The 14469-nt window shown below is 45.2% G+C and overlaps 1 protein-coding gene, 1 long non-coding RNA gene and 1 pseudogene across 2 annotated transcripts; all 3 read right to left on the bottom strand.

Moving 5' to 3' along the window:
- Positions 1-3744: 3744 nt before the first annotated feature.
- LOC115176476 (uncharacterized) lies at positions 3745-7028 on the bottom strand. Its single transcript, XM_029736511.1, has 6 exons — positions 7020-7028; positions 6306-6457; positions 5472-5604; positions 4613-4691; positions 4345-4517; positions 3745-4109 (listed from the first exon to the last, which is right to left on the bottom strand). The coding sequence occupies exons 1-6, from the start codon at positions 7026-7028 to the stop codon at positions 3987-3989; spliced, it is 669 nt and encodes a 222-aa protein (XP_029592371.1). The 3' UTR covers positions 3745-3986.
- Positions 7029-7917: 889 nt separating this feature from the next.
- LOC115177100 (uncharacterized) lies at positions 7918-9170 on the bottom strand. Its single transcript, XR_003872348.1, has 3 exons — positions 8558-9170; positions 8221-8365; positions 7918-7956 (listed from the first exon to the last, which is right to left on the bottom strand). It is a non-coding gene; the product is annotated as an uncharacterized LOC115177100 (long non-coding RNA).
- Positions 9171-10720: 1550 nt separating this feature from the next.
- Positions 10721-14469, bottom strand: part of LOC115176475 (nephrin-like) — an 82608-nt pseudogene continuing 78859 nt past the window's right edge.

Genomic DNA, 14469 nt, shown 5'->3' with positions numbered 1-14469 from the left:
TTACTTCTCAACATGCTGTACATCCTCCTCCTTCTCCTCCTCCTCACAATACATGCCACTGGCCACACTGCACCAGACCACTGGATATAATACATTTTCTTAACCTTTTCTTCTCTTCTAGATGTCAGCAGGTAGTCTTCAAATAGGTGAATACAATCCAAATCAAATGTTATTCGTCACATACACATGGTTAGTATATGAGGTTGAAGAGGCGCTGTTGCGCCTTCTTCCCTATACTGTCTATGTGGGTGGAGCATTTCAGTTTGTCCGTGATGTGTACGCCGAGGAACTTAAACTTTCCACCTTCTCCACTGCTGTCCCGTTGATGTGTAAAAGGGGGTGCTCACTCTGCTGTTTCCTGAAGTCCACTGACCATGGCTGAGAATAACAGGCACATAGGCTACTGTATTCTACAGATGTCTTCAGCAAGCTTACAGTAATGCAGTGCTGTCAACATATTGTACAATGGTGAACATTGGACATTGAAATAATACTTTACATTCAATAACAGACTGTCAGTTATGCATTGTTTTTCTATTACCTCTATGGCTATTAAATGGCAAAAGACATACCTCAATGCGTGTTACACATTTTTAAAAGCCCTGTGCTGCTATAGCCTACCCAACATGCAAATGCATTTAGTCACCATGTACTCTAAATGCAATGCTAGAATTACTGGTTGTATTGTATTCTGGTGTTCTTTAACCACGTGGTCCAGACAGGGAGGAACGTGTATGCCATGCCATCAAAGCCATTAGCCAACATCAATAGTTAAAGAGGTTCACCATACTCTTTTAGCTTTAGCATGTATTCAAATCAGCCTTCATCAAATATTAACCATTAATTCTGTTTTTATTTCAAAGCTGCCTTTCATGAGACAACTCTTCTATTTTTTTTTTTTTTTAGAGTTTCACCCAAATCTAAAAATCACTTTGCATTCTCTTTGCTCACGTAACCCGCTGCAGGAAACTGCGCTAAAGATGTCTGTATGTACTCTCAGGTTTTTGTAGAGCAGGACTGGGATCATTTCTATTTCATCTCTACTTAGTTCAAGAAGTGAAAATGTGGTGCAGCATGTAGGGAAAGGTTTTACTGATTGTATGGTTTGTGTTACTGCATTGGTTCAGCAACCTTATTAGCCACCTGGGATTGACAAATGTATATTCACTTTTATTCCAGTGTATTTTGTTCTATTGTGTAGAAAAAGGGTATAGAAAAGAGGTGTATAAAGAGGAAAAACCATCTCGTATTATTAAGCTAATTCATTTCTCAATTTGTTTCCCATTCCTACTCGTACCGTTGGGAACTTCTTCTGCACATAATATATCAAACCGCCCATGACATGAGAGAAGAGAAATGGACGTTGACGTGCCTGTATTAGGCTGTCAAACCTTCAATTTAGCAGATTATAGTTCCTCTCCACTCCTCCATGATGCATCGGCAGCAGGAGAGAATAGGCTTTCATTTGAATACCTGCTTGTCACTTTGACTGGAACTTAAGACAATTATTCAGTAATGAGACAAATGTGTCTTGACAGTCCATGATGGAAAATAACACACCTAATTGAGAGACAGCACCAGCCGTCTGGTGAATCATTGGGATGAATCTCTTTCATATCTGGGTAGCTGGGTAGAGACAACCGCAGATGCCTGGCAATGTGGGGGAAACGCATGTAGAATAGACTGTAGAAGAACACAGACTTCATCATTATCAGTCACGTGCATGATCTCAAATAGACCCTAACTGTAAATATTTCCACAACTGTGTTCACAACAGTTACGTTTTCAGGCCAATTTGGTGAGAATGTTCCCAATACAGAGTAGTAATAATAAATAATATCTGAGATCTCCTGGGAGACCTCCTCCAGAAATAGAATAGGTCTTAAAGCAGGCGGAATGATCCTCATTAAAATAGAACCAGTGGCTTATTCTATTTTCCCCCTTGGAATGAGTAAATAAAGATTACGTTTTCGACTGTGTGTGTGTGTGTGTGTGGTGTGTGTGTGTGTGCACTCATGTGACTGATATGAAAAATCAAGCTGAAGGGAGAACGAGGAAGTAAGGTTTTGATTGGTTGTGTCTGTGTGTATAATATTGTATGTGTTTGACTGTGTAAGTATGTGAGTGTGTGTTCAATATGAGTTTAATGTGATTATCAGAAGGCTATGAGGAGGTAGTGTTGTTCTGGGACACGCACACACACATATGCACATACCCCCCCCCCCCCCCCCCCCCCCCTCCCACACACACAGATATTATGGGAAGTAGGAGGAAGAACAACCCTGTGTGTGCATGTGTAGATGCTATTCTCTCAGGACAATGTTGCATGATTCAGATTCCTAATCTGAACCCTCACCTGAACAACACCACCAAGTCTTTGTAACCAGGTACATTGTCAAAATGTTCATATCAGTTCGATCTGTACAGACCAGGGAGCAATATCCTGCAATGAACTTAAACTACCTTGAACTAACTACCGATCTGCACAATAAAACCAAGTTAGAGGGCTATCTGAGGGTAGACTTTCTACCTAGATCTTAAATTACAATAAAACCAAGTTAGAGGGCTATCTGAAGGTAGACTTTCTACCTAGATCTTAAATTACAATAAAACCAAGTTAGAGGGCTATCTGAAGGTAGACTTTCTACCTAGATCTTAAATTACAATAAAACCAAGTTAGAGGGTTATCTGAGGATAGACTTTCTACCTAGATCTTAAATTACATCTATCTCTCATACTCTCTCCACTCGCTTAACCTCTCTCTCTGCCTTCCTCCCTTCCCCTCTCTCTCTCTCTCTCTCTCTTTCTTGTCGCACAGTAGGACTAATGGCCTGCATGTTCTCTCTCTAGAATGATGAGTTGAAACTGAAATGTGAAAGACAACAGGATTAGCGGGAGAGAGGCAGCATGTAGATACAGTGTGGTGGTTTTACCCTCACAACACATTACCACGCTCAATTACTGCCTTTATCCCCGACCTTCAGAGGCTCACCCCAGGACGCACCGGGAGGACTCAGGCTCTCTTTGTTTCAGAGGAGGGGGGAGGAGGTTGGGGGGAGAGGGAGGGAAAGGGGGAGGTTGAGTGGGAGGGAGATGGAGGAGGCTTGGGCAGTGATCATGTGTTGTAATAATCCCAGGCTTCGTGTGCTGCTGTGAAGGACGTGTGTCACAGACAGGCAGATTGTTCAAAAGGGCAAAGTGCCCGTGGCGAGCAGGTGCATGGAGATGGTTTCCGCTTGGGCGACACTGCGAGTTCTGCTTCACATATGTCCCAAAAGTGCCAGCGGATGTCTGACTGTCTACCTTGACTGTCTGTGTCACTGTCTACCTGTCTGTCTTTCTGCCTGTCTGAGTGCAGGCTCTGTAGGATGTAGTACTGACTGGGCTAAAGGGAAGTGGGAGGGAGGAGGGTGGGAGAGAGGAGGAGAGGGAAGTGGGGCATTGGGGTAGAAAGATGGTCTGGGGAGGAGGGAGGGAAACCTGTGGCCCCACATGACTGAGAACTTGATTGAAGTTTCCTGTCATCTTCTCTGACTTTGCCTCTTCCTCTTCATCTCTCATCTTGCTGGAGTGACATTTCCAGTAAAGGCTCTTGTTGGAGAAATATTTTGGATTTGACATGTATCTGTATAAAACACTGGAGGCATGTTGGAATTGTGTATCAGTTAGGCCTAGACCTAGATTATCCATTTTATTTGTACAGTAGAGTATAATCAACTGTTACAATTTTTTTTAGTAAGAAAAACTCTGCATGTTTTGTTGCTTCATCTATTACATTTTATATCTTTGAGGTCTTTGGATCGATGGTAGGCCTAATTTGTATTGATTGACTGTCCCACAATATCACCTACTGTAAATACTGTACCTTTTGGTAGTAACAGTTGGAAGGCTTCCTATTCACATAGTACTCAATACCAGCACAGCACTAAGAGTTTGTATTTGAGTCTGAGGTATTGTCCACATTCTGAAATCAAGGCCTAAGCTTCCTAAACTAACTGTCCTCTGAGCTCAAAAGGTAAATCATAGTCGCTTCTCTCTGGGCGTCGCTCATCCACCGGATCCTTCCTTCTGATTGGCTGCTGCAGGGCAGTCATGCCCCTCCCACTTCCCTGTTGGAGAAGAAAGCTGTGTCAAGAAGGTGAGAGATATGACAGTACTATATAGCACTGTAGGCCAAATCCTAACTTGAAATAATTTTGATGCAATACTTCCCATCCAATCTCTATGTTATTTGGAAAAAACTCAAAGTGATAAAACACATCTAGTCCAATATGTGAACTATAAGGGTCATCACCCCACAGGGGATCAATAACTAGTACTTTATCCCAGTGGGGTTGTGCTGACCTGAGGGTAACTGGGTAGTGGTGGTCTCCACTCTTGCCTCTGCTCTGGTAACCTGGGGTCAAACTGGGAAGGAGGCAGTGGGAGAGACAAACCCAGCATGTCCTGATACATACCCCAGCCTCTCACCTCCTCATACTCACGGCCTATGGGCTCCAGTGGGTGGTGGCGGCCATCTTGAAAAAGAGAGAGCCAAAGAGTTAAGTTAAACAGAGAAATGTCTTTGCTCTTGTGATATATTATTCATAGGTAGTGTTTTGATTTCTCTCACCTTGCCCTTGTGCTCCCTCGGGGTGGGGGTAGAGAGAGGGGCAGTAGTCACTGGTGGGGTAGTAGTAGTGGGAGCTCTCCTGGGAGGACAAAGACCATAGGTGAAAAACAGAGACAGATTCTGTACTGTACATGGTGACTCTGTAGAGAGATACCTGACAAACAGTATATTTTTTAACCTAGACTAGATGTATTGTTTTTTAACTCAAGGTTAGCTAACATCTCTGAGGAGAATTTGCTTGCATTAGAGCCTATTCTAACAGTCTCTTTCTGACGGTGTTGTTATATTCTACTTAACATTTTTCTGCAGGGTTCAAAGCCTTGTTGGCCTTTTACAATGTGCAATTTCACCAGGATCGAAGTGTATTTTGAATGCTAATTGTGGGCTATCGATCTCCCTTTCCTACTCTGAGAACAGCCAACGGTGTTTATTCGTTTATCTCTCCTCTGTTTCCCTCGTTATGCCTGACTCCTCCACTTCCCCTCTTCTGACCGATCTCCCTCTTCCTTAATCCTTCTTTTTCTGTTCACCTCTCCACCTCTGTCTGCTAGCATCCTCCTACCTCTCACCCCTCCTGTTTTCTCACTTTATTCTTCTCCTATTCCTCTCTAAGCCCCTCCCTTTCTGTCTCTTTATTTTGTCAACTTCCTTTTCGCTCCACTTCATCCACCCCTCTACCTTACTGTGTTTTTCACTCTCGCTATTATCTCCCCCTCTGTCATCCCCTTTCTCCCTAGTTCCTCTCCTTACTCCCTCTTTCCTCTCCTTACTCCCTCTTCTCAGTTGTGCAACTTATTAAGTATCCCCCCTTTTCCCCTCTGTTTCCTCCCCCAGCCAACCCCTCCCCCCCTCCTCTTACCCCAGCATAGCTCCCATAGACGCTGCTGTCTGGTTCTAATCGGCTGTCGATGAGGAGGGTGCGCTGGGCCGCAGGGTTCACCAGCTCTCTGACCTCGTACCCGGTGGAGCCTCTGGCAGTGAACACAGTGGACCTGGATATGACAGACAGAACAGAGCATCTAACCTCCATTCTTTTCTTTTTTTTATTAGAAAACAGTATCACATCCCAACTCCCTAACCATCCACCCACATCCTCCTATCTCAATCTTTTATTTATTTATTTTCCCATTTTTAAATTAAGGCATATTAAGGCATTTTTCCTTCATCCTGTTTCAATTGTTGCCATGCACCTGCAACAAGATTGCTCAGATGTGCGAGTGCCTTTTGAATCTTGAAATTAAGGCATATCAACATCATCCAATCACCCACCCACACCTCGTATGTCACTCTTTCTTAATCCTCAGGGAGAAAATAGCTACATACAAAGACATGTACAATACAGTGCACAAGAGCATAGCACTGTCAATGCAATATGGCATATTGCATTTGAAGTATTTTTGGATGTGACACCTGTATTCGCACTGTTGCTTTGCCCCCAAATTGCAAATTTAGACTGACAGGAGCGTCTGCTTTACTCGTTTGTTGCTACATTACATCATAGAAAACGGGAGACTTTGTCCGTCACAGGTTCCTGTAGTTTTGCTGTTGTGGGTCCTGGGTGTGGTCTGTCAGAAGGGCAAGGTTTAGGCCTCTGAGAGGGGATTGGACGTATAGTCATTTGTCTGTACCCACAGGACTGGATTGGGTGCTGATTAGACGGGACACACAGAGACAGACTAAGAGGATGACTCACCCATCTCCTTCACTCTTCTTCCCATCTGAAACACTGCCTTTACTCTCTGGAGAAGAGAGGGAGAGTGAGACAGAGATAGGCAGAGAAAGTGAGGGTGAGAGAGAGAGGGGGTGGGGGATGAATGAGTGGGGATTAGAAATGGGATAGGGGCTCTATTGCAGAAGTAAAAGAGGTCTGACAGAGAAGGATGGATGAAGAAATAGAGAAGTGGATGGTAGGTGAGGACGAAGGGTAGAGAGGAGAGAGTGAGATGAGAGGTATGTGAGATAGGCGACCTGACAGTTGCAGGGAACAGAAACTGAGGGAGACAGAAAGATAAAGGAAGAGAGGGAGGGATGGAGGGAGAGAGACTAAAAATTAAATAAATTAGATAAAGGGAAAGATAGAGGGGAAAAGTGACAGCCTTGGAGGATGGTTGCGGAGGGAGGGAGGGGCAGATGGGTGTGTTTGGAGGGAAAGGAGGAAGAGAAGAGATAAGAGGACACAGAGAGAGAAATCGCGGGAGAGAGAAATAAATGTGAGTTGCATTAAGATTCAGGCTCAACTCTTTGGTGACTTGGGCAGAGGTTTCTGAGGCTGAGATGCAGAAGAAAACAGTCACACAACCTTGACCATGGTACTGCCACGGTTACCTGTCTGGCCTCACCTCTTCTTCCACCTCAGACACAGGAAGCAGCCTAGCCAGTTGATAGCCAGCAGCGGAGCCCTACCTACCACCACCATGATCACAGTCTGATACAGCGACAGCCCTCTCGTCTCTGGTTTACAAGAGAAACAAGAACAGGAATGAGCTGATCCACCATGATGACATCATAGGAAGCAAGAACCAGGAACAGGTTGTTTGATTGTAAATAATTGTGGTTTGAGTGATTTAATAGCTTTTGTGTGATTAAGGGGAAGTAGAGTGAGGCCTTAAGTCTCTGGGGATGTTTTTTTTATTGTAAGGTGATAGTAAAAGTAGAGAAAAAGGGTTAGTTGATATTAGGGAGTGTGTAGTTTTAGGTAACTGTCTTTCAGGTCTCCGGTCACTGGAAACCACAGATATTCTCAATGGCCTAAACAGCAACAAGATAAGAGGAAGTTGTGCCAGCAGTGGTTGAGGTTTGAAACTCCTTGGTCATGGTTAGCAGCAGACCATGTCCTTAATCAGGGTGAAAGCCTCAGTGGAAAAGTGCTGTGTGATGTGAGTGGAAAACTACTGATATATCATTGTATGGGTGGGGGAGCTTTGCTTGGATATAAGAGAGTGCTGTGCCACTCGAAAGGCACGTATACGGCTGTACCGTTTGACACGCGCCTATTACAGCTATTGCGTCTTTGGTATTAAACAGTTGAACTTCACTCTGAGTTTTGACTCTTTTGTGGTAAATACGTTTATTGCATATTGAGTCAAACGTATTAAGGGATAATAATAATCAGTACGAAAGACGGTCTATCACTTCCTTCATTGATTGAAGACTAACACAAGGATAGAAGGTAGCATTTATGACCACGGCTGCCATAACTACAGTACCATTACTCAAAGAGCACACATGATTTAGCCAAATGAAGCTAGCTGCTTTGCAAATAGCCATTTTTCACAGTCCAAACAAAAATAAAATAAACTTACCCTCCCCTAAGGGATCCTCTTCCTGGACTGTTCCTTCCCACTCTGGTTAGAAGAACCATGGAAGACAGGGGAAAAAACATCAATGCTCTTCTAACGCTGCAAAATAAACCTGGGTCAAATGACATCCTATTCCCCATATGGTGCCAAGATTATTTCTGTTCTACAAAATGGGGCATAGGATGTCATTAGAGACATAACCTGATCTCAATACCAGCTGGGCAGGAGTCCAAACCAACTAATGTCCGACCATTGTCCCTCTCCTAGCTAGGACCCAGAAGTCATGTTGTGAACTTGCTCTAGACTGACCCTTGGTGGTGATGGTGAGTACTGAGTTGTTGTCGGCATAGCCGCTCTCTCCCACGGAGTTGGGGGACAGGCCTGTCACAATGAAGATGTTTGCTCTCGGAGGGAACACATCCACGTAGAGGAAACTCAGTCAGCCCAACGGTAGCTGTCAATCAACAGTATCTTAGTCAGTACATGGATGGGCTCTAACCTTACAGGAGGGAAATGGAATTGACCCTTGATCTAGACCTGTTCCTAATATGCCTATCAAGGATATGTTGGTTGCTTATGAATGCAAAGAAGAGATCACAATATTTGACACATCATGTTCGGTCAACTGTAGTCAATGCTCTCTCACCTGACACGGAATCTCTGCTCCAAGCCCCCATCGAAGCCTGGGATCCATTCTAGAGTTGCAGAGGCATGTGTGAAGCTGACCAGGTGGAACTCTGAGGGAGGATCTGGTTGATCTGTGTGTCAGAGAGAGAGATGGAAGGTGAGATAAAGAGAGGGGGGTTAGAAAGAAGGGTAGTTGAAATAGGAGGATAGAAAGGATAAACAAGAGAGAATGACAGAGGAAGAGAGCAGAAGAGAAGGAGAGAGTTCAGCACTAGAATGAGAGAGAGAAGCTGTGCTTGCAGGCATGCAGGCAGCTCTGTTTGCAGAGTAAATCATTTCCATTATCAGTTCTGCTCATAAGATACGAGGTTAGAGGGGTCAGTCTTATTTGGATCTGTCTTTTTTTAATCCAAACCGTGGCAGCGAGGCGGGCAGGGATAGAGAGAATACAGCCTTCTTTCCTTCCCCGACCTTCAGATGTTAAGGAAGCATATAACATTTATTATCACTGCGTCAGATTAATTATGAATATTCAAGGCAGTAAAAAAAAAACGGAGGGAGAGAAAAAAACAGCAGTGAATATTGGATTGTATTTCACGCTTTTTATGGTAAACATTAAATGTGTCCAATGGAGGCCGGGGGGCTCGCTGGGAGCAGGGGCCGTGTTGACATCGCCGGCGTAGGAATACGACTCAGCCTGTGTGCGCGGAGAGAGGAAAGCGTATCATTGCAGCGTTATCTGACAGAGAGGGGAATTAGAGCTATAGGCAGGGGATAAAGGAGAGATATATCAATAGAAATGACATAGCTAAAGGGTGTCTGACACTGAGGACTTGCTCTTCCTACCGTCGAGAGAGACTGAAGAGTTTCTCTATAAGCTGGAGGGTCCTACCACACTAATAAAATTGTGGACAAGGCAGCACATACACAAACACACAAACGCACAAACAGTATTATATGAGAGGACGTAGCTAAATTAGGACCAATGGGACTCTAGCAGTTGGTAAAGTACGTGTTTTACATCATAGCAACATCCTTGGGCCCTGATGTCTGACCTAACCTCTGACCTTTTACCCATTCACACATACACACACGCATGCACACATACTGGTGCTGAGCAGTTGGACGTTGCGAGCAGTGCAAGTGAATACTGCGTAGCCCAGCGCTGCACTCACGTTCACCACGGTTACCGTGCTGGTGTGTAATGAGCCATCCCTAATGGTCTTCTCCTGGTACCTGCAGTACACAAACACACACACACACACACACACACACACACACAATATGGCTATAGGGCTATAGGGCAGGCAGCAGGCACGGGGAGAAGGTGAGAACCAGATGGAAAGTGAGGGGTGGGATGTGCTCTCATCTGGTGTGTATGAAGTCTATGGGCACGTAGTTTTTAGCCCAGGAGAAGTGGAGCCGCGGGATGCCCTCTCCCTGGCACACCACCTCAGCTGTTCTGGTGCTATCCCCTCTGCTCGCCACCTTATTCCACTGAGCCCACTTCTGGAGCTCTGGCTTAACTACACAGGAAAGGACAAACACACAGCCAGAGATGTTCATATTGTACATGTACAAACAGAAATGGATAGACAGAAACATGGAATACATGCAAATGCATACAGATGTGCATAGAAATAGTTAATGGTGCCACACAAACAAAGACACCCACAACCCTTTTCCAGTCCGTTGCACCCATGATGTATTCACACTACATGATTGATAGATCTTGGTAGAGCTCGTTAGACCCACAGCGCACCACCAGCTGGACTGCCACGCTGGCAGGGGGCGCTATGTTGTTGTCGGCAGTGCACTGGTAGCGACCGGCGTGGGCCCGAGTCGCCCTTGGATGGTCAGTTGCCCAGTGGCCTCATCCTGGCTCTGCTTCCCATCTCCTCCATCTCCCCCTCGCCAAGAGGAAGACAGAGAGAGGGGTAATCGAGAGGAAGACAGGAGGACAGCATGCATACCTTCGTACACCCCCAACCCCTCCTGTGCAAGATCAGTACAGGTACTCCAGGGGGAGCGGAGAAAGAGAAAGAGAGAGAAAAAGAGTAAAAGAGAGAAAAAAGAGAGCAGTAGATACAGGATAGAGAGCGTACGTTGATAAATGTGCCCTTTAGTCGATGCGCCGTAATGAAAGCTATTTTTCTGGATTTGGGCCGAGTGTGGAGCCGGGAGCCGTGAGAGGTGGGGTGGAAGGATAGTTAGAGCCGGTGAAATATGGCACGTCTCTGCATTTAAGAGGGGGAGTGATAAACGGTAGGAAATGGTAAAATAAAAGAAAGGAGGCCAGATAAAGGGAAATCAAATCAGGAGAAAGGAGAGGTGAAATGAGATGGGCATATGGGGGTTCTCACCAGTCATTTCCAGGAGAACATGTCAGTGTTGATGATGGGGTTGGCATCTGCTACACAAAACAGGTCTGCTGTCTCCCCCACGTCCACATACACTGGGCCTTCCGCCATCTTCACACTAGGGGCATCTGGCGAGTAGACAATAAGAAAGTAGGACGAGAGAAACAATAGGAAAGTAAAATTCTACTTTGGAACTTAGGGAACAATCAGTCACTCACCACCCACCGACTCCCAACTCTCTCTGCAAATATATTAATTATATTGTATTATATTCCATTGTAATCTATTCCATTCTATTGTATTATATTCCATTCTATTCTAGTCTATTCCGTTCTATTCTATGAATCACTGATCCTACAGACACCCTATACATACTGTAACTAATGACCTTTCTGACCACTTTACATTAAGTATTTGCCAATCAATTTAACCCCAGTATATTTTGGATCTGTCCCAACCCCTTACTGTCAGACACCCCTGCCCAATTCAGTGTCCCTAAATTGGGCCACGTCACACTGGAGGTTCTCCATTGCATGCTGCCTGTCCTCCACTTTAGAGGCAGGGAGGGTGCAGTCATCATGGCCGACTTACCCTCATTCCATCCCTCCTTCAGTCAGTCACTATGTCCTGGATACAGCAGCACTATGACTCCACCAACATACTGCAGTGTAATCCCTTTCCACCTGGCTGTGTGCTCTTCTCTTCCTGTGGGTACCATCTACTTATAACAGTAGTGGCATTAGTGCCCCTGTCTGTGTTGATACACACAGCACACTGATGGAATCACCAGAGACACTTACGGCCTTCTCACATACCATATTCATTTTAACCAGGAACAACATTGTTAAGTGGGCTACAGCGCCACCCATAAAAGCTATTACAATCCTTTATACATTATGGATACCTCCAACTGTCAGGTTCCATCGAATCAAGAGTGCTGTGCTGTCTGTCCATTAGGCTTGTTCTGCACTGTAGGTTTTACTGGAACATTCAGACGTGCTATTATTACATCATTAAGAGTGGAGGCAGTGGGATGGAGATGTGTCGGTCGGTTGGTTCAAGGTTGTGACTGGATTGGGGATGTATTGGGTATACAACACTGGCATGTAATGTAAGTGGCTTGATGAACCACATTCGCGTGAGGACTGAGAAACCTTGCCTGAGTCCTGAAGACTTGTGTTCAGTCCCTGAGCTAATGCCTAGACTTGAGCTCAGTGTTCTAACACGGTGTTGAGGTGAGTAGACAGACCAGATTCATGCCAGTGGGTCAGACTTACACTGTACGTCCAGAGTGATGGTGGTATTGTCAGCCCCACCTCGTTGGTACAGTTCACAGTGTAGACCCCGGTGTCTCTCCTTGTCACATTCCAGATCTCAAACTCTGTGCTCTCAGTAAAGTGGTACCGAGGATCCATTTCTGTTCATAAACACACACACACAACCACACATACACACACACACACACACACACACACACACACACACACACACACACACACACACACACACACACACACACACACATATACACACACACACACACACACACACATTATAAACCACATGTCCCTAAGCCACTCATGGCTTATAAGTGACATCTAATGCTATATTATTGATTGGCCTGGCAATATTCCCACAGAAACAATAGCCCATGTGTCAGACCACCACTGTACCGCAACATCCCTCCTTTAATGGCTGGGTAACCCCTCCGGGAGGTGGGTGCGGTGGTGGAGGTTGAGGTGGGAGGTTAAGGACAGGAGTGTGGTGGCTGTGGCCCGATGACAGGGAATAGAGGTTAGGCCAGGAGAGGAACGGCTGTGATGTATTCAGCAAAATAGCGATCCACATTTACATAATTTGTACGTAATGTTTCCATCAGACCAGCAATCACTAACCTCAATTTGGATGAAGATTTCTACTTCAACGAGTCGTAGGCGCAGGACATAGTGCTCACCCTGGACCGGGCCCTGATCCACGAGACTCGGAAAAGAAGAGAGGCTGATGTGCAGGCACCCTGAGGAAACTACGTCGGCGAGTACATAAAATGCCTCTATCCTCCGTTCTATTGGCGAACGTACAATTGCTGGAGAACAAACTGGACAAGCTCCATTTGAGACTGTCCTATCAATGAGACCTGAAGAACTGTAATATCCTATGTTTCTCAGAGTTGTGGCTGAACAAGGACATGGATAATATACACTGTGTAGAGAACATTAAGAACACTTCCTAATGTTGAGTTGCACCCCGCCTCCCCCTTTTGCTCCAAGAACAGCCTCAATTCGTTGGGGCATGGACTCTAGAATGTGGTAAAAGCGTTCCACAGGGATGCTGGCCTATGTTGATTCCAATGCTTCCCACAGTTGTGTCAAGCTGGCTAGATGTCCTTTGGGAGGTGGACCATTCTTGATACACACGGGAAACTGTTGAGCATGAAAAACCCAGCAGCATTAACGTTCTTGACACAAACTGGTGCGCCTGGCACCTCTGAATGGCACACATACACAATCCATATCTCAGTTGTCTCAGGCTTCAAAATCCTTCTTCAACCCGTCTCCTCCCCTTCATCTACACTGATTGAAGTGGATTTAACAACTGACCTCAATAAGGATCATTGCTTTCACCTGGATTCATCTAGTCCCTCTTTGTCATGGAAAGAGCAGGTGTTCATAATGTTGTGTACACTCAGTGTACATCTAGCTGGTTTTTCTATGCATCGGCAGCACAGAACGGCAGCGTTGGGTAAACTCAAGTGGGGAGGAGTGTGTCTCTTTGTTAATAATAGCTGGTGCGCAATCTGTAATATTTTAAAGAAGTCTTGAGGTTCTGCTCACCTGAGTTAGAATACCCCATGATAAGATATAGACTATACTATTTTCCATCTATATTTTTCGTAGCTGTCTATTTACCACCATAAACTGATGCTGGCACTATGACCGCACTCAACCAGCTGTATAGGGCCATAAGAAAACAAGAAAATGCTCATCCCGAGGCGAGACGCTAGATTACCTTTACTCCACACACAGAAGCACATTCAAAGCTCTCCCTTGCCCTCCATTCGGCAAATCTGACAATAACTCTAGCATCCTGATTCCTGCTTACCAGCAAAAACTTAAACAGGAAGTACAAGTGACGCGCTCAATACGTAGGTGGTCCGATGAAGCAGATGCTAGGCAACAGGACTGTTTTGCTAGCACAGACTGGAATATGTTCTGGGAGCTGCCACTAATCCGGGACACTAATCCGTATGTTTATAAGAAATCCCACTACGCCCTCCAGCGAAAAATCAAACAGTCAAAGCGTCAATACAGGACTTAGATCGAATCCTACTACACCGGCTCTGACTTTCGTCAGATATGGCAGGGTTTGCAAACTATCACGGATTACAAAGGGAAACCCAGCTGCGAGCTGCCCAGTTACGCGAGCCTACTAGACAAGCTAAATTCCTTCTTTGCTCATTTTGAGGCAAGCAACACTGAACCATGCATAAGAGCAGAAACTATTCCAGATGACTGTGTGATCACTCTCTCCATAACCGATGTGAGTAAGAAATTTAAACAGGTTAACATTCGCA

This window comes from Salmo trutta, chromosome 37, assembly GCF_901001165.1.
Source record: "Salmo trutta chromosome 37, fSalTru1.1, whole genome shotgun sequence".
Classification (NCBI taxonomy): domain Eukaryota; kingdom Metazoa; phylum Chordata; class Actinopteri; order Salmoniformes; family Salmonidae; genus Salmo; species Salmo trutta.
The sequence above is the reverse complement of the archived record's forward strand: the minus strand, read 5'-3'. Positions and strand labels throughout refer to the sequence as shown.